The 23820-nt window shown below is 41.0% G+C and overlaps 2 protein-coding genes across 8 annotated transcripts in view; both read right to left on the reverse strand.

The window, feature by feature from the left end:
• Nucleotides 1-229: 229 nt before the first annotated feature.
• LOC109640072 (tetratricopeptide repeat protein 39C-like) lies at nt 230-8733 on the reverse strand. Of its 3 annotated transcripts, none has more exons than XM_020103876.2 (15): nt 8525-8733; nt 7790-8282; nt 5872-5920; nt 5048-5176; nt 4497-4611; nt 3958-4360; nt 3087-3255; nt 2878-2971; nt 2680-2787; nt 2495-2604; nt 2282-2405; nt 2029-2126; nt 1516-1620; nt 1385-1423; nt 230-939 (listed from the first exon to the last, which is right to left on the reverse strand). In XM_020103876.2, exons 2-15 carry the CDS (start codon nt 7933-7935, stop codon nt 850-852), a joined length of 1779 nt encoding a protein of 592 aa, XP_019959435.1. In that variant the 5' UTR covers nt 7936-8282; nt 8525-8733; the 3' UTR covers nt 230-849. The 3 variants fall into 3 exon arrangements, with proteins under 3 accessions (XP_019959435.1, XP_019959427.1, XP_069367252.1); XM_020103868.2 differs by having other exon boundaries at nt 4464-4611; nt 8525-8720; XM_069511151.1 differs by lacking the exon at nt 8525-8733 and having other exon boundaries at nt 4464-4611; nt 7790-8366.
• A 364-nt stretch (nt 8734-9097) lies between these two features.
• Nucleotides 9098-23820, reverse strand: part of LOC109640356 (laminin subunit alpha-3-like) — a 51680-nt gene continuing 36957 nt past the window's right edge. For 3 of the 5 annotated variants that reach the window (XM_020104318.2, XM_069511159.1, XM_069511158.1), the window contains 35 exons: nt 23728-23808; nt 23555-23655; nt 23413-23466; nt 23180-23331; nt 22572-22682; nt 22365-22476; nt 22093-22260; nt 21807-22003; nt 21353-21469; nt 20914-21068; nt 20563-20704; nt 20357-20456; nt 20140-20256; nt 19878-20048; nt 19610-19761; nt 19292-19492; nt 19052-19200; nt 18764-18923; nt 18529-18653; nt 17933-18077; nt 17743-17838; nt 17499-17653; nt 17298-17415; nt 17055-17195; nt 16560-16690; nt 16227-16361; nt 16008-16128; nt 13206-13339; nt 12905-13085; nt 12598-12756; nt 12332-12497; nt 11647-11801; nt 10925-11018; nt 10693-10812; nt 9098-10534 (listed from right to left, as the gene is read on the reverse strand). In XM_020104318.2, coding sequence (XP_019959877.2) covers nt 10392-10534; nt 10693-10812; nt 10925-11018; nt 11647-11801; nt 12332-12497; nt 12598-12756; nt 12905-13085; nt 13206-13339; nt 16008-16128; nt 16227-16361; nt 16560-16690; nt 17055-17195; nt 17298-17415; nt 17499-17653; nt 17743-17838; nt 17933-18077; nt 18529-18653; nt 18764-18923; nt 19052-19200; nt 19292-19492; nt 19610-19761; nt 19878-20048; nt 20140-20256; nt 20357-20456; nt 20563-20704; nt 20914-21068; nt 21353-21469; nt 21807-22003; nt 22093-22260; nt 22365-22476; nt 22572-22682; nt 23180-23331; nt 23413-23466; nt 23555-23655; nt 23728-23808 — 4759 coding nt within the window. In that variant the 3' untranslated portion in view covers nt 9098-10391. Of the gene's footprint in view, nt 10535-10692; nt 10813-10924; nt 11019-11646; nt 11802-12331; nt 12498-12597; nt 12757-12904; nt 13086-13205; nt 13340-14972; nt 15235-16007; nt 16129-16226; nt 16362-16559; nt 16691-17054; nt 17196-17297; nt 17416-17498; nt 17654-17742; nt 17839-17932; nt 18078-18528; nt 18654-18763; nt 18924-19051; nt 19201-19291; nt 19493-19609; nt 19762-19877; nt 20049-20139; nt 20257-20356; nt 20457-20562; nt 20705-20913; nt 21069-21352; nt 21470-21806; nt 22004-22092; nt 22261-22364; nt 22477-22571; nt 22683-23179; nt 23332-23412; nt 23467-23554; nt 23656-23727; nt 23809-23820 lie in introns of those variants that run through there. The other 2 variants (XM_069511161.1, XM_069511160.1) reach the window with 1 other exon arrangement.

A 23820-nucleotide genomic window follows, 5' to 3' on the forward strand; every position in this document is an offset into this window, starting at 1 on the left:
TGGCATGTTATCTTGGCTTCATTTCTGAATAGAGATGATAAAAGGATAGAAACCTAGAAAGATAAAAACCTTGAAAGCATCAATATCCCCTGATGACTTTGTTGCAACGACCAGTGATATTAGGTAGGTGCATGTGTAAATAACTTCAAATCAAACTAAATTCTAAACTCCAAATACAAAAATGGGAACATGTGCAGCTTGTCCCACATAAACACAACACCTCATTAAATGTACTGGATAAAACAATATTCATTTTATTATCTTAAAACAAACAAGATATAAAGTGGGAACCAGTTTACAGCAGAAAGTGCCACATGATGTTGGCACATTATTAAAACTTGTGAGCAAGACGTATATACATCAAGAATAATTCTGCAAAAAAAAAAAAGGGGGAATATGTTAAAATAATAAAAATAGTCAGTGCTTAGTGGTCATCCCAGTGGAGTAGCAAAGTCTTAACAGCACAAATGTCAACAACAAACACTGTGATGGTAAGAATAGGAGTTTCTCAAAGTCATTAGCTGAGTCATTCATTTTCATTTCTTTGTCAGTTAATACTTTATGTGCCATTTACATGATTGACCTGACTTTTTTTGGTTTTTTAAATGAACAAAATAAACAATAAAAAGATTAAATGTATTGTGCAGGACAGTAACAGATCAGTAAAACTCCTCTTGCAACTGTTCTTCTGTAAAACATCTACATGTACATATTGCACACATTTTAAAATAGATTTGGCTCATATGAAAAATAAATTAAAACAAGTCAAACAGTAGAACCTTAGTGCCCAGATTGGTATTGTGGCTTTTTCAAAGAGACATTCTTCCAGTTCTTTCTGAGGTGCAGGGGTCAAGGCTGAGCTGCAGTTCTCATAGAGGCCAGAGCTGAGTGAATACGGACATGGAGCCTGTTCTCAAAGTCATAGCCAGCATAGTCCTCCTGCACAGACAAGATGAGTGAAATCTGTTATTTAGTATGTGCAATCTATCATGTATGCACTCGTTGCTCAGTGAGCTAGAACCAGCTTAAGCTTGAATCTGTTTAAACTGCATTTGATGAGCTACGCAGAGACGAGCGGTACAGCCACAGCAGGGAGAGCCAGAACTGTACTCTGTCAACGTCAGCTGCACATCCACCAACAAAGTCAATGCTACTGCACCAAACCAGACATCTGCACTGCAACTTAAAGAGGCTACACCCAGTGAACAGCAGGTACTGCAGATACTATTCACTGTGTTAGTGTTGCCTGCTGGAACTAGTTTTGATCTTTGCCAGGATTTGTTGTAACAAAACACATTTCTGCAACTACTTGAAACAGTCGTTCAGCAAACGAAATGGTTTGCTCAAATCTTTAGAGAGCGTAAAACAAAGAAACCTACTGTACCTTGGCCTGAAGCATGAGCATGCGGCCCCTCCCTGCAGACTGGAGAAGGAAAAAAAGAACATCATATTTAGATAACGTGACTTCTCCACCATCTCAGATAAATTAAACCCTGTCACGCACACACAACTTGCCTCTGGGCTGTTCAGCAGCACACAGCCCAGTTCATAGCAGGAGTAGGGCTGAACATAAGAGTTGGTTAGACGACCGACCTCATCCCTCACGGCCAGATGGAAATACTGCAAATAAAAGAACAATTCAGCCAAAACACACCGAACAAAAACAATTGTAGCTGTAATCACCTCAGTATTGATGACTAAATGATGATGAGTATCTGGTTTATCAATAACAAATCATGCAGTGCGTCAGGTGTCCAAGCTCCATACATTGTATTAGAGCCCGACTGATATCAGTTGGCTGATATGAACCTTTGACTGGCAAATCGGATTCAGCGCCTATTTAGTAAAACTTTATTTTACAGAATAAACAAAGCAGAAAAGAAGAATGAAAGACCGTCTGTGGCGGATTAACAACCTCACTGGTGGATTTCTTACCACATTACGTTGGATTGACCAATTTATCGGTATCAGCTCCTAAAGCATTTCATTCAGACTCTAGATTGTATCATTAAGTCGACATTAGCTTACCTGAATAGCATCCTTGGTATTCTGAAGACATTTGTTTATGGCGCCAAGAAGCAGGTTTTTCAGGCCTGTGCACGAGGCCTCATCAATGCCCTGCAGGACTACAACATGGAAACAAAATTTAAAACAAACCTTACACCTTTATCCACGATACCACGAAGTGAGACCTTCTGTTTGTACATGCAAAACACAAAAGGTACTTTTATGTACCCACATAGAAATGACCATTAAAGGAATCTCTTTTACAGTTCAGTACCTTGTGACATTGTCTGCAGCTTAGCAGTGGAGCAGTTGGGCAGAGCCTTCCACAGATAAAGTATCTCAATCACAGACAGGATGCAGAGTTCTTTGGACAGACAGGGACACCTCAGCTTCTCAGCCTGATAGGACACATAACACATGCATGCACATTGACACACTGTATTTTAGGAAAGGTTTGCACTGCACAATCAGCTGGAAACATACTCACCCTCTTCATGGAGAATAACTCTATCTGATTATTCTTGCGCTTAAAAAGTCTTTGAACATCACTGAAAACCTTTATAGCTCCCTCCAGATCGCCCGTGGCTCCTTGGCATACTACGCAACACAGAATAGGATTCAGAAGCAAATACTAAATGCATGTAAAGCCCAAGTCAGCTGCTGTGTCATCACCTCCAGTTAAATAGGCGTAGTAGCACTGTGACCAGCGAGACTCAGTCTTCAGCCGCTCAAAGGCCTTGTAGGCATCTCTGTAGTTCAGCTCGATCATGCTGCACCAACCTAAAACGTTCAACCACCAGAAGTTATGATGCAGACCAGTGCAGAGTAAGGTGGTTTAAAATCTGATGGTGGGGAGGGGGGGGATTGTACCTATTTCATATAAACACACATGTTGAATCTCCCTCTGGTCAGAAGCCAGATCCAAGGCGTTGCTGAAGGACGTCAAGGCGCTACTGATCTGGCACTGGAAAGGGGAACTTTGTGGTGTGAGTTACAGTGAAAACAATATTGAGTTTTGTCATCTTAGCAGAACAATCAGCATCAGATAAAAAAAGGGCAGATTCTTAACATGGATTCACCTCAAGACGTTGGACTCTGCCTTTGAAAAAAGTGAAGAGGGAGGAGTTTGGATAGGTGGCCTCCCGCTGCTGGAGAATGGACTTGGCCTCTGTTAGACCAGCCTGTGTGTCTGTGCCATCCAGAGCGAAGAAGGGCTGCACTACTGTGTGGTACCACAAGAGGGCCAAGCTGTAAGGGGAAGCACAGACAATGTAAAGAGAGCAAATAATATACTGCACTGGAAATATGACACCATCCTGTGCAAACTCAGAACAATATTAATGCTATAAGTAATTGTTTGATGAAAACAGATTAGCCATATTTTAAAAATCTGATTTATTAGATAAAAAAATACAGCAGAGTGTTATCATTAAAAATTGATTTATTGATTTGCCTCTGTGGAAACGTACACTGATGATTTTAAAAACAATCATAGTTGTCCATGTATTGCAGATATAAAGAGGATTTAAAATTAAATATTATGCAGGCAAGGTTGAGCAGCTACAATTATTAAAGCTTTCTACAGCTGAGAGGACCTAATTTATTATTTACTGCTTTTCATTGAGTTACTCAAGACTGAAAATGAGTTAATCATCTTACATTAAAGGAGACACTATTATTAACTAATAACTTGAAAAGGTTTACTTGCTCTAATGTTCAGAAAACATCACTGTCCTCACACTGTCCGTTGCTGCAGCTCCTCTTTTCAACCTCTGACAAACAGTAGCTTTTAGCTCCTGTCTCTTTAAGGCCAAGTCTGCTCTGATTGGCCAGCTCGACCACCTAGGTATGTTTTCTCTTAACTGGTTGGTGTGTCAGAGGTGTTGCCCAATCAGCATCCGCATGGAAATATAAACCCCACCCTATTTGACTACTCATTCACGTACTCACGTAGCTAAGGGCGCCTTCATGTCCTTACTTTCACTGGCATACGTGAGCGCTGACAGGCCCTGGAGACGGTCGCCCGGGAAGCCCAGCAGGTTGACGATCTTGAGCAGGTGCGGCGGCACCATCGAGATACAGAGGTGGAAGAGGCCGTAACCAAAGCTGACCGAACCTTTTAGCCGGTCCAGAGCCTCTGCGGTGATGCCGTCAAGTCTCTGGGAAGGGCTCGGCCCGGGTGAAGATGAGCGTCTGTGCACCGACGGCTCAGAGGACGACGACAGAGAAGGAGACATTTTGTGTTCCGACTCTTTTTTTCTGCTGCTGCCCTCCTGCAGGTGTGTGATGTCACTGTAGCATTTGTTGTACATCTTCCAGGCTTTACGGAGGATCCAGCCTCCTTTAATGTACGCTGTCAGGAGAATTGAAGTCAAGTCATTGAAACAGCGAATGATGTCAATGCGATCACATACTGAATTTGGAAAACAAACATGTTTCTTATTTTCATCTCACACCAGGTAAACGAGCAGTCACTGCAGCTCCTGTACCTGACAGCTCCTGTTTGATGAACGACAGCACTGCAAGGTAAACCTGACAGTCTGCAATGATGATCTGCCTCTGGAGTCTGTCCACCGCAGCAACCCCTGACCTCTGGGAGTCCATCTGCCAACACAAACACCTCACACTTACACAACAATGTGACAAGCAGACATGTTGGCGAGCTAACAAATACCTGGACATTATGGTTTTAAAATGCTCCTTTTCCGGTTAAATAAACTCGATCTATACACATTCGCTTATTAAAGTTGAGACCCGTTCACTCTATTGTGCACAGTTGTGTGTAGATTAAACTTTTCATGGATTGAATACATTTCCATTTTCAAACAATCTACATATCAATAGATATGATGATAAATAAGTATTTTAGTAGGACTATACTTCTATAAAGACTATACATTTCTATATAAGTTAGATTTTTATGTTTAATCAATTTTTTAAAACATATTTTCAATTTGTCAATAGAAATCTACAACAGAATAAACTGCAAAAGTGAAGGGGTCTGAATACTATCTGTTTATAATATAATGAGGTTACTCACACTTCTCTTGATCTTGTTTTTAATTGTTTCAATGACACCGGTGTTTTCGCTCTCACACATTCTCTCTGTCGCTTTCAAGTCCTCGAACGCCATCTGCATTTTTTCCTCTTCAAACGTCATCATGGCGTTCTACAAGAGGTGGCCAGAAGAACAACAACTGTTTAACATTGATATTGAACTAAAGCCACGCTGGAAAGAAAAAAATCGTTATCCTGGGATTAATATCAGATTAACCCCGAAGACCAGAGAGCAAGAAAACAAAACCAAACTGAACTGATCAGTTCCCAAACTGATTTCAAACTATTTACAGTAGGACTCCTGTTTTCCCTCTAACATATTTAAGATCAGCTTGTCACAGCTGAAGAGAACATGCAGCCACCTACATGCAACAACAAACTTAGAAACTGCAAAAATAAACACTTCCAGCCACAGTGAGATAAGTGTGTTTGTTTAACAATGTACATCAATGGCTGACACAGAACTTGATGCTGTCAAAAGGTGAGTGACAAGTGATTTTTAATGACATGACTTGTTTCTGTTATATGTGAATGCACCAGTAATTATAAGTTGCTTTGGACAGAATTTCTAAATGTAATAATTTAAACCGAATCTGGGTGAAATGTGATTAATACAAAATAACATCTCAATGCAAACTGTACTTCAGCAGTTAGTCTCGCTTCTGTTTTTTTTTTTGAGGAATTGCGTCCAGAAAGAAACAAGGGAAATTCTTGAATGTCATTATTTAACAGAACTGGTCTTTTAAAAGAGGAATTCATCCATCATTTTAGTCAGCAGCATGTTGAGGATCCTGCTTCTCCACTCACCAGAAAACTCACGAAACTGGCCCCGAAACTCATCAGCGGACTGTGGTTCCTGAAACAGATGATATCGGAGAAGTGATAAAATAAGTGACATGTTGGTGACGGATTGAGGCGGAGTGACAAAAATGTGTCATGACCGCTCCAGGGATCAAACACTGGACTGATGTACAGACAGCATAGAGTCACAGAGAGAGATGCTCCAATACAAGCATTAGAAATTCTTCTGTCAGCAATCAGGGAGTACAGGAATCTTCGTACTAAATTACACCACATCTTTAAAGTATATTGCAGATAAAACTGCAATTTTCTTTTTGCAGAAATCAATTCTTCTTCAAAAGAGCAGTCGTGCTTGTACTGCCACTGGCAGCTATTATTAGTAGAAGTGAGAAGTGATTTCCGGTTGTGTTTCCATTTTGGAAACATCTCTAGTCATAGTGATATACAGATAAACTGAACCTCCTTGTAACTAATCTCCTTCACCCATAATGCAACACGCTGTTTAACAGTATCAGTAGGAAGTTGGTCAATAAAGTCAACCACATGGCCTATCTCATTCACTGTGTAGGCGTTTTTTTTTTTTTTTTACTTCCCTTCATCTATTTTTTTGTTGCTGATGCAACCAAAACAGGATGACACCAAGGGCTTAACGCAATTAGTGAGAGGTGACATTTCAAGTTTTACTACAGGGGGCCAGGACACATGGGGGCTGCCCTTCTGTGGCATCAATGTTCAAGGTGAGAGCCAATAACAGCACAGCATGAGGAATCCCTGCAACCTGCAAGTGGACTCTGGTTGGTCAGAGTGAGAGAGTTAGAGCTGGGGTTCCCCATGTTATGTTTTCACCCCTGTCTGTTTTTTGGTTGATATTATCTTTAGGGGCTGTATGTGAAAATGTAAATGTCTGTAAATTAATTAATTAATTATTTATCCAGACATTTGGGCACGAAATTACAGCCCCACAACTGCAACATTGAACAAGCTTAAAGGGATAGTTCAGCCAAAAATGAAAATGCACTCATTACCTACTCACCACTATGCCGATGGAGGGGTGGGCCAAGTGTTTGTTTCTGGAGTTTCAGGGGTAAATATTGTTGCAGGCAAATCCAATACAATTGAAGTAAATGGCGACATTCAAATTCAACCGCAAACAGCGTAATTTACACCAACGTTTTTAGCCTAAATGTCTGCTAGTGGAACTAGCGAGGCTACCACACACCCCAGGTGCATCCTTGGGCGAGAGCTTGTGTGTGAACACGGCTCCAGAGAATAAAAGAGGACTTTTAGGCTAAAATGGTGTAAATGACGCCATTTTGAGTGGAACATGAATGTCTGGGCTTACTGACACTTGGATGACACCACAGGAGCAGTATGGAGGCTGTTATGCTTTTTTTTCTGTCGTTTGAAGAACTGGTCACCAGTTACTTCAAATGTATTGGATCTGGTTACAACATTATTTACCCCTGAAACTCCAGAAGTGTTTTGTGGACTCAAACACTTCGCCCACCCTTCCTTCAGCATAGTGGTGAGCAGATAATGAGTGAATGTAGATTTTAGGGTGAACTATCAGGTGCAGGCATCCAAACAGCCTCCAGCTGAGCCAGGATTGGAATTTCGAACCTGTGCAATGCATCTGGAGACGAGAACTGGCCTGACAGGAAGGATCAGCTGCTCAGGGATGTTTTGAACATGTACAGTGAAGGTGGCCATCGTGATCCTGCAGGAGCATCACAGGTCACAGTCAGGATGTGGGTATTTGCTCAGGGAGTTCAAACTAGATCCATGGTGTACTTGTGATCTCATCATAAAGTGCTGCACTAGACAAGCGTGACAGGGATGTTGTTTCCTTCACTGAGATGCGTTAAACACAGAAGCAGAAACACGGTGATGTGTGTGTCTGACACAAACACGGGGGGAGACAGACCTGTATTTTCTGAAGAGCTCGTCACTCTCCTTGAAGCCATTGTTGAGCAGCATGTTGATCCCCTTCAGAGCCAGCTCCGCGTCGTTTATTCGCTCCGTCTTCTCCTTCGACACGCTCCCCGGGGCGGCTTCCGCAGGGTCCGCCATGGAGGCACCGGAGCGCCGGAGTGAACGCGGCCTGAGAGCAGAGCAGGACGGGCGCAAGGTGGGAGGGAGGTCCGGTGAGTTCACTTCCAGGCGGGAGAGTCTCCGCCGGTGGAGCCCGTCAGAGAAACCGCGGTTAAAACCACATTCTTCGCACTAAACAGCGAGCGGGTGCACGGAGCTAACATGACAACATGAACGTAGTGGGTCTCTGTCGGTTGTCACAGCGGTGAAGTCGCTGTTCGATTCCTCCTCGCCCGCCTCTGTCCGCCCGGTGTGTTTGTGCGTTCACACCGGAAACGTGATGCCTTCAAGGAGCCACCGGAATTATCGCGGTGTGTACGGTGGCCCTAAAGTGCACAACACAACCCGCAAATCACCAAACACATCAGCGAGGAAGAAAACACAGCAACTAGTTATACAAATGACAAGAAACAAGTAAGAAAGCACAACAACAAATTATACAAATGACAAGAAACAAGAAGGAAAACACAGCAACACATTAAAAAACACAACAGCAGGTAAGAGAACAGAGTAAGACATTAAAAAACATAGCATTAAATAAGAAAACACAACAAAACAGAGTCTATACCTCTGCCAAAGGCTGCACAATCGCCTTATTTAAACACATTTCACTCCACAAGATATTTGGATCTGCAAATTGCACAAAATGTGATTAGTTGTTTGTCTGATTAGATGAAAAGAAACGACACCGCAGGGGCAATAATCACAGAGATGAGATTATAAAGAGGATGAACGAGTTGCAACCGGTTGCAACACGTGTATTTGCAATTTTCATTTCAGGAGGTCCCAACAAGTCAGTGAAGGCATCACGGGAGTGGGCGTGGTGTTTTTATCTTGTCAGCCAATGAGGTGCGAGGGACACATGTCCGGAGGAGCCTGCTGCATGTGTCAACAGGTTTCTGTAACAACAATAAGAATGGTATGATTCCCTGAGGGACATTAAACCGAGAGACCAACTCCACTTCATCTACAATCATTCTACTTCAGACGTTTACGCAAAAAAAACCCTCCTGCAAAGTAGGCATACGGACAAAAATCAGAGGTAGTTTTCTAAATCAAATATAAGACCCATTCAAATATATTTTAAGTTATATTTATCTATATCTTACAATCACAAGGAAACACACATCGGAACATAGAATAAAGTTTTGTCAAAAGATCTTTTTACTTATGGCACAAAAAAAGTATTTATAACGAATAGATTACAAAATCAGTGGTCACAACAAAGGAATGCACGTACAGTATTACCAATCATCATGCATATTTTTTTTCTCATATCACAAATTTTGGTGTAAATGTACAAGGCAGGTAAGTAAACACTTGATGGAGAATTTACGTATATAAAAATACATATCTAAAATAGCAATATGTATGGTGGCCCATAGACTCAGAAAAGTGCATTAACTGAAAACACAAAAGCGACAACACAACTACAAAAGCCACGCAACATAACATAAACACACAGTGACTACGGCTAAGTGAGATTTTGTTTGTCTGAGCTTGTCAAGCCAGTCACAAACATCCATCGCTGCTCACTTCTGTTGTACTTGTGTTTCTGTTGTGTGACTGTGTTGTGGCTCTTGCAGTTGTGTTGTCACTTTTGTATTTGTGTTGTAGCTTTTGCAGTTGTGTTGTCACTTTAACATTCATTAATGTCCTTGTGTGAGAGAACATGCACCACTAATAAGGGATAAATGGTCCCAAACATTACAGACCAGATTTATGCTACAGTAAATTTGATTTTCAACATAAAGACAAAAACGCTCCACAAAATTCACTAAATGCTTTTTCTGGTGTAACTGACGTAAACAGCAGCACATTGTCATGCTTGCAAAAGGAATGAAAATGAGCTCAAAACAGCAGTAATATGGGAACAAAATGTGTGAAGACAGTGTTCCTACTGAACCTGTTGAAATGCAGAATCCTATCCCTGAAATGTTTCTGAGTTGTGTAAATTTGATTTGAAGTAGGATATAAACAATTGAGTCAAAAAACCAAGCATGACTGTATAAAACACCATCACAAAAGGCATCATTTGTTTGATTTTTCTTAAAGTGCTGGGTTGCTGTCTCTGCAGCCTCGACCTGTCACCAGCATTTACAATAACATTTGATTGTCCACAGAGAATTAATGGACCAACACACCAGAATGTAAAACAAGCTGCTGTGAGGATATGCATTCATGATTTGGAGCCACAAAATAAATACAGACATGTTGAATAAAGAGGCAGTTACTATGAAACTGCTGCTCATATCTCTATTTTACACACACACACACACACATTCACACTCACACTCACAGACACAGACTCCTCATAATATGTACATTCTTACATACAAACACATTCTCTGTCTTGGTTACAGATTGCACATGGTTGACGGTGGATCATGTGGTCCCAAGGTTTGTGTAGTGATGACGCAGTGAGACGCTTGTGTTCAGCCTGGACACTCTTTGAGGTTGATGGGACCGAACGCAGCGGGGAGCCTCTCGAAAGAGACAGAGTCGTCGTTGATCCTCATGTCCTGGATGCATCCGACGAAGGACGACGTGACGGGGAGCACCTGCTGCTTTAACGTCTCTGCAAGAGAACACAGAGTGAACACGTGAGTGATTTTACAAGTTTGTCAAGTATTTATATGATATCAAATCAGAGAACATGTCAACATTTTGCTGTGGTTTTATCATTTGTTTTAGAATCGGAGATTAAGAGATTAACACTGAGATTACAACACTCACCAGGAATGCCACCCACATACAGGGGTTCTTTGGTCGATGGGATAGTGGGGAACGGTGGTCCAATCTTGTAACTGTCCACCGTGTCTACGTGCAGTTGCACAACGTTTTTCCTCTTGATTACTACAAGATACGTGGACAGTGACTAAATGACTTAATTACCATTTAAAACATCCCGCTAATGAGTCCTTAATGCAGGATTTGTTCATCTTGAATGTGAGCGTGTGTATTTTACCTGAAACTTTATGAAACATTCCATCACATAAAGAAGCTTTTGGCTTAACAGACACCATGAAGTTCCCATTTCCATTGTTAACTTGTGCCACCACCTGTGAATTTCAATGGCACAGCAGTTTCTGTTTATTCTTATACATTTAGCAACTTTTATAACATAAAATAGCAGCTTCAAAATCAGTTTGACTTAAGGTTTGATCTCTTGTGAGAAGTGTGTAACTGACTGATGGTTGCAGTTTAAGATGACAGAATCAGGCCCAGCCATTCAACAGTAATCCTGTTAAAAATACTTGAAGAAAAAAGAAATAGTTCAAAACCAAAGTTTATCTCTAATCTTAGGCGAGGAAACTTTTAAAATATGAGTATAGAGTTTGGTGTATTTGTTTGAGCTGCAGCTCTTCTGGATCGGGAAGCCAGGGATCATGGAGAATATCCACCCTTCAGTTGTGTTTCAGTTCTGTGAATGGGACTATAGTCGGAGCTCTGGTCAACAGATTGATTGGCCAGAATTTATCATGATGTGTGGCTGCAGAGGGCGCTGTTGCTCATTCAAAGTTACATAGTGTTACTTTAATATTATGTCGGAGTGAAGACTCTTATTTAACACATTTGTCCTTGGTGTAAGAGCAGACACAAAAATATGTTCTTAATCAAATTTTTATGCTGAGGATTTTTGGAAAATCCATGGCAGCAATATACAGAGGTAGTGCAGTGGAGTCTCACCTCTCCTCTGAGAAGGTAGATACTGAGATAGTGACTCATCGTGGCTCCACTTTGTGTCCTGGTCAAATCACCAACATGTAGCAGGAGTCCAGTCGGACTCCGTGGACGCATGTTAAACAGCAGTTCAAAGCTGGAGCCCACGACAAAGGAGTCATCTTTAAAACAGAAAATATCATGGCTGTCATTGTCACAGATTTAGTTTAGACTTTTAACACAAATTGGAAATCTGAGAAATTGGTTGAAAAAGTGGTTCAAAATGAAATACAGAATTCGTCTTACTGTGTATAGGTGCATATTACTATAATACAAGAAAATAAACATCCACATTGTCTGGGTTAAATAGGTTTCTTTCAGTTACTAAGATTTCTGAGAAATTCCTGTAGATTTATTGACAAAAGTGATTTAACTGTGTTCTTCACAGTTAAATCACTTTTCTGTTTCCATAATCTTAAATAATCCACACACAATCCTTTAAATGAACAATTCCTTAACCTGAACTTTAATCACCTCTTAAAGCTTTGTCTTTAATTGTTTACAGTGTTTGTGTCATGTCTAGGGAGAAACACATTTTGTGGCTTTGTATAATTGCTCCTGATGGAGAATATTTTAGAAATCATTATGATCAAAAGAAATGCTTCTGTGTGCAACTATTATCTGTCCTATTGGTATTGTGGTTAATACTCACTGATTATAACATGTGCTCCGTTCCCTGAGAAATAAGCCCCTCTTTGTGTCAGTCCCTCAAAGCAAGGGCCAGCACCGAGGTTTGTGGCTGGACTGGACATCAGCGCTTCGTTCATTTTAAAACTACGGATGCAGCCAGACACACTCTGTTTTGGAAGGGCCTTCGACTGGAAAAATAAAAACATAAAAACATATAGATTGATAGATAATCTGTAAATCAAGTTGTGTTTACTGGGCTCATAAGTGTGTGTGTGTTGTTTTCTATACCTTTAGATGTTTGTGAAGGGACTCAGGGACACTGCCCAGGTACACAGGAGACACAAATTGTTGTATGGACGTCAGCTCATTGTTTGTCAGCTGACCATCCTGAGCTCTGATCCCATCCACAACCAATCTGAATTTCTTCTTCTCCAAACTGAATATGACCTACAAACAGCATCAACCACAGACATGAAGAATAATAAAGTGTGTAGTTTCATTTACTCATGTGGGTTCAATGGTTCTATGCTATCACTTATGAAATTGTAATGAGTTTGGTTCTGTGTTGAAACACAAAGTGATGAAGTTCACTGACCGAGTGCCACTTTCCATCATTGTACTTCTCCCTGTTGAAGATCTCCTTCTCTTTGCCTGCAGACAGTCTGATCCTGCCCTTGGACATGTATAAAGCAAGATGAGAGCGCCCTCCTCTGGTAGCAGCAAAGAAAAGCAGACCCTCAGGAGATCTTGTCCTGACATCTAGAGAGAAGTGAGGTCTGGGGGTGAAGATAAAGAGAATCATCATCATCGTCGGTGTGTGTGTGTGTGTGTGTTGGCTCTGAGAGACTCTGCACAGCTTCCACTTGGTGTTTCATGTGTGTTGGCTGCTCTCTGACCTGGGCAGCAGCACCTGCAGTGGAAGACTGTAGCTCAGGCTGCTGACAGGGCCTCCCATACGATAAGCATGTTGAACCAGGGCTGGCAGTGCACACGCTGATTCGCTGTCGTTTATGGGCTGCATTGCACCATCCTGAAACAGCATACACAACACACAAGGTGCAGGGTTGGAGCATAAATCTGTGCTTCATCACAGCTTTTTGATGATCTGCGTCGGATGATAACAAGTCACTGACAACTCTGCAAATAAAAGACATTAGAACCTTATTTTTTTCTAATTATAAGGACGTATATGAAGGGATGTTAGGTTTTAACCAAGGATTATTTTCATTATTTGCAAATTCTTATTTTGATTGGCCAATTCTTTTCTAGGTTGTCTAGATTCTATCCTTAGATTAATTTCTTAATTTCTAGATAAAAGTAAAAGTTGACTTTTGACAATTATCAAAATTACTGCAGATACATTTTCTATTTATTGACGGCTATGAGAATTGACTGCTGCTGCCACGCATACCACACAAACACTAGATGTCTCCAACTCCCAGAAATTGTCGAAGAAAATCCTGTAGTCCTAAATTCAACACTTGGTGTTAGAATTGATGACAGGTTGATGACAGGTTGCTCAGTTTGATGTAGGAACCAGTCGATATTTTATTATGAGTTCATTCAGGATTTCAATATCACTGTTTCTGGAGTTAGCACAACCCCCCATAAACTTTTTAAATTGTTGGTTAACTATGAGCAAGAGAATAGTTCCTTATATGATTTGTTTGGTGTCAACTTCATGATTAAAGAGATGAACTTCTAAAACTCTAAAGAGCAGCTGAGGGGCTTAAACCACAAGGTCAACACATCATTTGCTTCTTCACACACTTCATCATGAGAAGTCTGTTTCCCTGCTGGTGATATACACATCTCGACCTTAGTGAACCAGGGTAGTGCACTTCTCTGAACTCATGCAACACTTGTTAATCTATTGTTTAGATCGACTGATGTTGGTCAGAGGTTGATGGAGAACAGACTGTGATTGTGTTATGGCCTCTTTCAATCAGATGATCAGAATCACACAGGGTCAACACAGGGTTTAGTAAATGATGGTGAGCATGCAAGATCCACAATGACTTGTAAAAATACACTGGTAATACTTTTGAAAAGATACAATGAGAGTGATACTTATATGTTTAAGTTCTAGAAGAACTTCCATGTTAACTGTGAGGTCTAAATTTGTTGTATTTCATCACATGAAATTCTTCCATTTCCTATTAATGTTATATCATAAACAGTATTCCTTAGTCTTAATGCCTGGACCCCATTCAAATTTAATATCTAGTAATTTAGTTTTCAGTCCAACAGAGACAAATGTATATATATACACCTTAGTGTTACATTTCTTCATCAGGCTTTTCTGACCCAACAGCAACTAAAAAAGATTTAAAGATTAAGTTTGAACACAAATTTGAGGTCTATCTGGGTTTTTAAAAGCAGAATAACTAACATTCATGTTCAAATGATTGAATTCACATTAATCCTTTGATTGATATTAACTGTCTTCAAAGTCAAAGTTACTGATATCGAGCATCGTGAGTATGAGTTATTTAATGTGATGGTTGAAGTTATTGTTTCTACAATATGATAATGATGATAATCAGGCGTGTTGGTTGATGATTGTGATGCATTAGCTCTGAGATGAGTGGTGAGTTAGAGGGTACGTGCTTGTCATTGACTGTTAGAAAGTGGCTAATGGAAGAAAGAGAAGAGACGTGAAATGATTTCAAGCTTGTTATTCACAAGTCTTTGTCGTTATTGGATTTTTAAATAGAAGAGACAAAGGATACAATACAATTCATAATTCTTATGATGATTACTGGAACATTCATGCAAGTTGCTGTTTCTTTATTAAATTACACTGCAAATGAATGAGCTTGTGCAAAAGCAAATGAACATCGTGGTGCAAATGGCCAGTTTTTCATGTCAGTGTTAGATTCTTGTCAGCGTCAGCAGCTCTTTAGGGCTCCTCCTTCTTCATCTCTGGAAACAAGGCAGCAAAATATAATGTAAACAATGTCAACAACACACAAACATTGAATTTTTCAATTCAAGTGTATGAAAGTTAAAGAAGGGAGAAATAAAGCCGGGTATGACTTACTGCTGATACAATCATCATCAAGTCGCTATGTTCATATGGTACATATTAGTTTTTCAGGTCTACAAATAAAATTCCCCAGTAAAGCTGCATTTCAACAGAAAGTTCCTGGGAATAAAAGTTCCAGGAACCTTTATTCAAGGAATTAAAGGCTCCTGCAGAGCAATATCGGCTTTTTTTCCACCACTGTCTAAAGACCAGGGCAGATTTGGCAAAATACAATGGCATAATGACATAAACAGTAAATATGGAGGAGATTCAAATCTTGCTACAATTGATTGGAAATGACAACCACTGGTAAAGCACATTCAAAACACAAGAAATTAGTTCTCGACCAATCAGTGCAAGCCCCACCCCAAAGGTTTCTGTACCTTTGTCAGTGGTGGATCAAGGATTTCTGTAAATCAGGGGCCAATCATATGTTCTTATTGTTCTTATTGTTAGTAAGTGACTAGATGTTTTTAAGACCTCTGACATGACAGGGGCACTTCAGAGGCCCCGCCCCCTTGGATACGTCCCTGACCTTTGTTAAGTATTACCATGTCTCGAGTTCCTATAAAGATTTATAGTTTCTAAGGAAATGTCCTGCAGTGGAAACATCTTAATTAATTCATTAATTACTAAAGTGGATCACAGAATGTGGGACCCTGTAACTCACCTTCTTAGAAATGCGGTTCAGCATCATTTGAGCGGGTGTGTCAGAGTTACAAACATCAACCAGGACCTCTCCAGAAGCCTTGAAGGTGCTCAAGTCCTCAGCCTTGTACAGATTATCTGGGCTGCAAACAGAATGATAATAAACAGAAACAATTCAACAACGATAATAATTTGGGCAAGATTTTATTTTAAAAATCAAGCATGGGGAGGAAAATATTACCGTCTTGTGTAGAGGTTGGAAATGCAGCCTTTGAACTGTTTATTTCCCAGGATTAGGGAGCCCGCTGTGTCAGGAATGGAAGTGCTGCCGCTCTGCATCTGACCCTTATCGGCATCGTCAATAACAAGTTCGATCCTGTTTGAAAAAGTCAGGTAAATTCCCTTTAGCAAGAGCTGAGTGTTTGCCAGAGTTTGAATTTTTTATTGCATTTAATTTGACAAAAGTTAGATTTCATCCACAGGTATGTCAGTTTATTTTTTCATTCCATCAATATACATATGTCTGAGCATCGGCCCTCACATTAACATATCATATTTAAATGTAGAATCATACCTTTCACCACTTCTCTTCGCAGTCAGGTAATGCCACTGGCCATCATGGTACTGTTTGTTTGATTTCCACATGTTGTTGCTGAAACTGTAAACAATGTACCCATTGTCCAGTGCGAGATTAATCCCATTAGGCTGGAGAGTAAAAAAAACATGTTTTCAAAAGCTGAGTTCTACCTGTGGTCTTGCAGAGATCAGTCACAGATACAAACCCATCCATTACACTGCAAACCTCCCTACACCGCTTAGTCTTTGAGGGTTGTTAGCTGACACTGGGTGAGAGGTGGGGTCTCTAGCTTATCACAGCACCAACATAAACAGACAAACAACTATTCACACCTACGGTCAATTTAGAGTCTAACGAAACCACACTCTTTTGACTGTCGGAGTCAAAGTGGAAGTGCAAACTCCACACGGAGAGAAGCGGGATTCAAACCAACAACCTAATTGTTGTGAAGCGATACAAACATTACATTTTAAAACACACGCAAAGACTTACCAGCTGTTTGTCCTGTAGAATGAGACCCTGATTCTCTGTGCTCTTGAATCCCAGGGACACAGTGACATCGTTGGCCAGGCTAAAGCCTGTGAGGTCAGAGGACAGGGAGCTCCCCATGCTGAACTCTGCCTTACGAGAAATCTAGATGGAAACGTGGACATTATGCATCAGTTAATTCATTCACCGTGGTTCAGGCTGTGATGCGAAACGACAAGTTTTGGATACAAAGGTGTGATGTATTACCAGGGAATCCTTGGGGCAACCACTGCTGATGCCCACTTCCTCATCAATACGTTTAAAGTCTTTATTTAGCTTCAGATTAGACAGGCATCCTTTAAAAGGTTGCATGGTGATGTTGTGTCTGTGAGGAAGGAACAAAAAAAATAAAGTTATTCTCTCAAGTGAGGAAACGCTGTTGGCACATAAAGACGGAAAACCACGTACTTTTCCCTCAGGTCTTGTGGCACACCACCGATATAGAATTCTTTAAATTTGCTGATGGTGAAGACAGCGTTGGCCTTAGCTACTTCTTTATTTTGGGCACGGATTAGCAACCCATCTTTTTTGATAACGATGAGGATATCCACCCAATCGTTGTGCTGTAGAAGGTGAGAGGAGCAAAATGTGGTTTAATAATTGACTTTATTCATCTGTATCATTTGAGTAATCATAAAAAAAAGTTTCTTACCGGGAATAATTTCCCATTGTTTGTTGCTGGTTCTTGAATTGAATTGCTATTTATAAAAATGACGCCTTTCTCAATTGTTATGGTGACGTATTCTTCCTGTGTGGAAGAGAAAACAAATAATAACAATGATTCCAATTCAAAACCATAAAGAAATCAGATTTAAACAGTACCCATTCGATAAATAACTTACCTCGCTTCCTATATATAACAGGAGACCGTTTTCTGACCGCGAGAAGAGGGACATACCGATGATGAGGACTGTTGCTGTCTTACTTATGGCCACTTTGCCATATCCAGTGCCTTCGAAGAAGTTGGATTTCTTCGGTTGTTTATACCTAGACATAGTGGAGAATCAGAATTCATGTTTTCTTTAACTCTGGTTATTTAGACTTGGTAAATACAGAGAGAGCAGCCCGCTCACTGACAGATTTTAACAGAGGCCCAAATGTTCACTGGGACACTGTCATTGTCTCTGAGGGTGCATGTAGCTGTTCCCACTTGCATGTACATGTGTGTATGCAATGGAATATAGTCAAATACATGTATTGTGCATGTATCTGTGGATTTGGGAATTTGTTTGTATTTTCTGCTAGCACGATGCATCTAATGTTGGATGCTTTGTGCTTGTATCCACACAGGCTCTATGTTCATTCTACGTATCTGTGCATCACTTGTAATTACACAAGATGTACTGTGTGTAATATATCATGTAACCCCCCCCCATCACTCACACATTCTGTATCTCAAATTTGAGTTTCTATAAATGCAAATCATGTCAGGAAGTACCTCTTGCACGGAGTCTCCTCACTTTTGTCAATGTTTTGGAAATTGTAGAGACTGATGACTTTGTCGTTGGAGGAGAGGAACTCGATGCAGCCCGAGTATTTGGGTAATTTCAGAGAAGCTGGTGGCTGAGGAGAAGCCAAACAGAGAAGAGTATTCATAAATCTCACTCTAGTGAAATATAAATATATTGTTTTACAATATATGGAATTGCTGTTGCTATCTAATTGTTGCTTACAGTGAAGTTAGCAGGGTAGCCTCCAACATAGAAAACAATGTCACTCGGGCTGAGGTCCAGCAGGTTCTTGCTCGCCTCTCCTTGCCTGCCGGTGAGTATCGGATCACTGGGAGTAGCCGTGATGGCTTTGGTGAGGACGATCTGTGCATCTTGGTAAATCCTGAATCATAAGTTTAAAGTTAAAGTTATTACAGGCAGATCATTTAGTTAAGTCACAGTGGATAAGAGTGGTTAAATATGTGCATTGAACTTCTACGTTAAGTTGTTCAGTTGAAGATGTTAGTTCACCTGTTTAGTTCCACTTTATCAAACGTGGCCGGCTCGGGTGCAGACTTGGTGATGTAGCCGGACTTAATCTGGTACTCGATGTCGTTGAGCTTGTAGACACCGTGCAGTATGTTGTCCTTCAGAAACATACCTATGTAGTTCTTCGAAGACTGCAAAAAAAGAGTTTCGTTGATGCCTTATGTGCAAAATACAAAATAAGTCCTCATGTCATATTCACTTGCTGTTTTGGGATTCACTTACATCTCTATTGCCGAGATACAACACAAACATGTCATCTTTTTCTCTGGTCTGTCTGCGCCTACGCCTGCGGGATCCGTCTCCTCTGCCTTCAGGCCTCTGCAGCATCAGAGACAGCGATGTGTAGGCCTTCAGATCCTCCAGATTGCTGGGTGGACGCAGCTCCACGTGGCCATTGCCTGAGAACTTCATAGGGATCGAAATCTAAAGAGAGGATGTAGAGAATTAGAGCCAATAGAGAGAGATACCACACGGGTGTACTGGTTGGTAAAACTTAGCCTTGGAGGTGTAAACGGGACGTGAGCAGATGTGGGACCTCACCTTGTTGGCTGCGTCCCGCGCCTGTTCGATGAGATCTTTGATTTTCTTGATGTTATCAGATATGTTGCCAATGGTTGAGAGGTCTGACGTCAGCTTCTCAACCTCTGAGATATTACTGGTCAGATATGGGATGGTGTTCAATAAGTCCTTCACTGCAAGAGTCAGAAAAAAACAATGAGTCTAAATACCTGTTCTCTTTATTCTACATATTTCTAATGTAAAAAAATCTATTCTGTATTGTATAAAAGTAAATTTTTTCAAATCTCACCAGATTTGTCCACATTTTCCAACACATTGTTGAGGTTGGAATCCACAGGAGTGACATTGATCTTTTCAATTTCCTTTTTGATGGCGTTCAGTTTGTCCATAGTGTTTCTCGCCGTGTCGTTCGCTGAAGCTGCCTTCTTCTTGGCTTCTTCAATCATACCACCGATGTCATCTGATCGAAAAAACAAAAGGAGGAATAATGAATGAATTCTGGCAACACATTCAGTTTAGCGCTCATCCTTGGATGCCTTGTCTTGTGCTACCTCTCTTGATGTCATCTAATTCGTTTTGTGCATCCAGCAGTTCTGTCTCGAGAGTTTTCTTCTTCTTGTCAGCATTTTTCAGGCGCTCCTTCAGGTCAGTGAGGTCGTCGGTTGCTCCTGTTTGGGAAAAAAGTTAAATTAGTGACTGAGTTTTGGGTGGTGCATTTAAAAGTAAAAAAAGAAAATAAAGAACAGTTTAAAAAAGAGAGCTGAGTACCCTGAAGGTTTTCCTTTGCCTCACGAGCGTCCTGCACCAGGTCTTCACCAGTCTTTTTCAGGCCTTTTGCTTTTTCAGTGAGTTTCTGGTTCTTCACGCTCTAAATTAAGGAAAACAAATTGGTTAAACAGACTCAATATTAAGTGTTTGATTTAAGAGCTTAATGATATTTTATATCATGCCAAAAAGAAGTTACTGTTTCTTACATTCAAGGCTTTGTTCGCTGCATCTTTGGCTTCTTCAGCTGCCGCCTCAGCAGCGTTAATGGCATCTGTTATCTTCTTGTAGGCGCCAATGGCTTTTTTGGCATCCTGTACCTCAGTTTGTCCACTTGCGTTCTTCACAGAACTATCAAACAATATACCAAGGGAAGATAAGAAACCATAGACACACAGAGAATACCAAAACCATACAAATCTCATGTAGTGATGTTAATGCTTGAATAGCACTGAAACCAGGAGGGAAATCTCAGCACAAGCAACAGACAAGGTGGTTTCTGATTAAACCTCAGGTTAAAGTGAGTTATTGTGTCTTTGTTACTTTCACAATAAACTTACTCAACAAGGTCGTTTGCCAGCTTGTTGAGGTACTTGGCGTGGTCCTCCGCAGCCACCACGATGTCCTCCTTGGCTGCTGCTTTGGAAATATCATTCACCCTCTTGGTCAGATCGGTCTTGGCACCGTCCAGCTGTGCAGCCAGCTGTTCGTACTCCTGATGTGAAGAAGGACAGGGATGCAAGTTATTAATAACAGCAGAAAAATTCAGTTTTCCTCACTTCGGTGAACAGTGAGGAAAACAGCGATGGTTATCTGAGGGGAAGGCGTGTTAGGACCTGAGAGCCCACTGGTGCGGGATCGGAGATGAGGTCATTTATTGTAACAAAGCCAAACTGCATCAAAAATGTTTTAGCTTTCATTCAGATGCAATAAAACAGAGGTTATGTGTGTGTTTGATTCTGAGTACAGAGACTTTTTGAGGTGAAGGTAAATGTTTACCGTTTTACTGTCAGTGAGCTCCTTCACCAAATCCTCCGTTTTCTGGAGCTCATCCTCTGCCATGGCCATTTGGTCCTCAACAGTCTTCCGCTCCTTTTTTAGGTTTTCAACACGTTTCTGTAGGAAGCATAGAGAATAAAAAAGGTAAGATATTTATATATCTTTCTCTCATAATAATATTCCGCATTTACTCTTGTAATATTATAACTTTATCTCAATACCTCAGAATTTCTTTCTTTAATGTGGCCCTAATACTAATACATCTTACATTTCAATCACTATGGTATATTTATTTAGACATGATAGAAATCATCATCATCTATATATTTAAAACCCCTGGCAAATTAAGTATTACGTTTTATTTTCACTGTCACATTTATAAAAACTTGCTAACTATCAACCAAGAAACAAACATATTCCTTAAAACTGATTAACTGCCTAACTTGTGAGTTACCTGCAGCTCCTCCATTGCCTGAGCACTGAGTCCATTCTCAGCACTAGCTTTTTTCACCAAGTCCGTCGCCTCCTTCAGAGCCCTGTCCAGGTCCTTCAGCTTCGCATTGTAATCCTCCAGCAGGCCGCGGATTTTCTCTGCCGCAGCCTCGTTCTTATCACACTGCTTACTTACATTGGTCTTGATGTGGTCAAGCACTGGACAAGAGAAGAAAATCAACATCAGGGACAACCTCTTACATTTTTTGGTTTTGGGACAATTCACAGAATGTTCTCCAGTGTCGTACATTTCTTGGCCTCATCCAGCTCTTTCTCGGCAGCCGTCTTCTCAGGGGTGAAGTTCCTGTTCTCCATCTGCTTAACCATGCTCTGCGCATCTTTCAGCATTTTACCCAGGCTTTCATTGGGCACTTTATCGCCGCTGGTGCCCGACTCCTTCAGCTGATCGAGCAGAGCTGCAAACAAAATTTGGACAATTATTATCATGTAAAGTATTTTGAGACAACAAGACGAATAACAAGAGAAGTTGTTCTGCCACTGAATTAAACTTTCTCTTCACCTTGGATTTTCTTGAGCATGCTTTTAATCTCTGTGTCCAGTTCCTTGGCCCTCTTGTGGGTTTTCTCAACGTCTGCCACTGCCTTGTCAGCATCAGCAAACCTTTTATCTGCCTGAATAAAAACACACACACAAAATGTACATTTATACACATGTCCCCACAGTTGTTGTTGAATGGGAATCCTAAGTATTGGCTCCAGCACTCTACCTTTCCTTTGAGGCCTGTGACGTCATCTACCAGAGAGCTTGTGTCTTCCTCCAGCTGGTTGATCCTGGACTTTTGGGTGCTGATGGCAGAGTTGAATTTGTTGACAAGAATCTGTAAAAAAGCACAGCGGCAGAGATGAAACAACAGCTTTATAACAGCAGATTCATCCTTGGTATTTGGTGTACTGAAGCATGAGACTTAGACATCATAACAATACAAAGAATACACAGTCAAATGAAGTGGATCCAACACTGAGATTTTGAGGGGATGAGAAACAACAAGTTCCTGCGATAGACGCTGGCATTCAGTGGTGCAGTCTCTAACTCGTGTTGACACATGGGATGGGGGACAAAATTCCCTGAGATTGCTTATCACCGGGGATTTCATATGTTTGAACAAACACGCCCATCCTGTGCCATACTGTTTGTGTGTATGCGTGAGTGTGTGCATGTGTAAAAAATGGTCCAATGCACTGTGCAAAGATCTCAGAGCTCATGACTGTGGCTCTGATTGTTAGCGTTCGGCATGTGACAACCTGCCTGAGGTTATCAGCCCTGTCTGTGGCTGTCACAGCAAGTGAGCGTGGTTTCAGGAGAATGGCATGTTACCTTGGTGTCGGACACAGCCTTCTCCAGGTTCTTCAGCTGGTCCTGAGAGGAGGCGCTGGCACTGGCGTTGTCCAGCTGACCTTTGATACGTCCCAGCTCGTCGTCCAGCTTCTCCAGGTCTTGTAGTAATGTCTGGGCACAACTGTCACACTCTGAAACACAAAGGACAATTGACAAATAAATACATTGTAAAATGCATGTTGCAGAGTCAAAGGTAACAGCTCTTTAGTTACCTTGGCAGTGCTCATCTGTGTTTGTGTCTCCAGGCTCCAGTGTGTTCTTGCAAACTGTGGAGCAAAAAAATCACCATATTAAACTAAACAAAATGTGGAAAAATTTTATTTTGAATTCATGCAAGGCTGTCTATGATCTAACCTCCAGTCTGAGGATCACAGTTGTTTCCGTTGCCTTGGCAGTTACAGGGTTTACAACTTCCTCCTGGTGTCAGTGGTTCACCATAGTAACCAGGAGCACATCTGTAGATAAAGAGGAATAAGTCAGAACAGGAATTGACAGTATTTCCATTAATCGTCCTTGGAGACGCTCACCTCTCACACTTGTCTCCTGTGTAGCCTGATCTGCAGATACACATGATGTCTCCAAAAACCTCTTTGCACCCTACAGCAAAACTGTGGAGTGAC

This window comes from Paralichthys olivaceus, chromosome 16, assembly GCF_024713975.1.
Source record: "Paralichthys olivaceus isolate ysfri-2021 chromosome 16, ASM2471397v2, whole genome shotgun sequence".
NCBI classification, from domain to species: Eukaryota; Metazoa; Chordata; class Actinopteri; order Pleuronectiformes; family Paralichthyidae; genus Paralichthys; species Paralichthys olivaceus.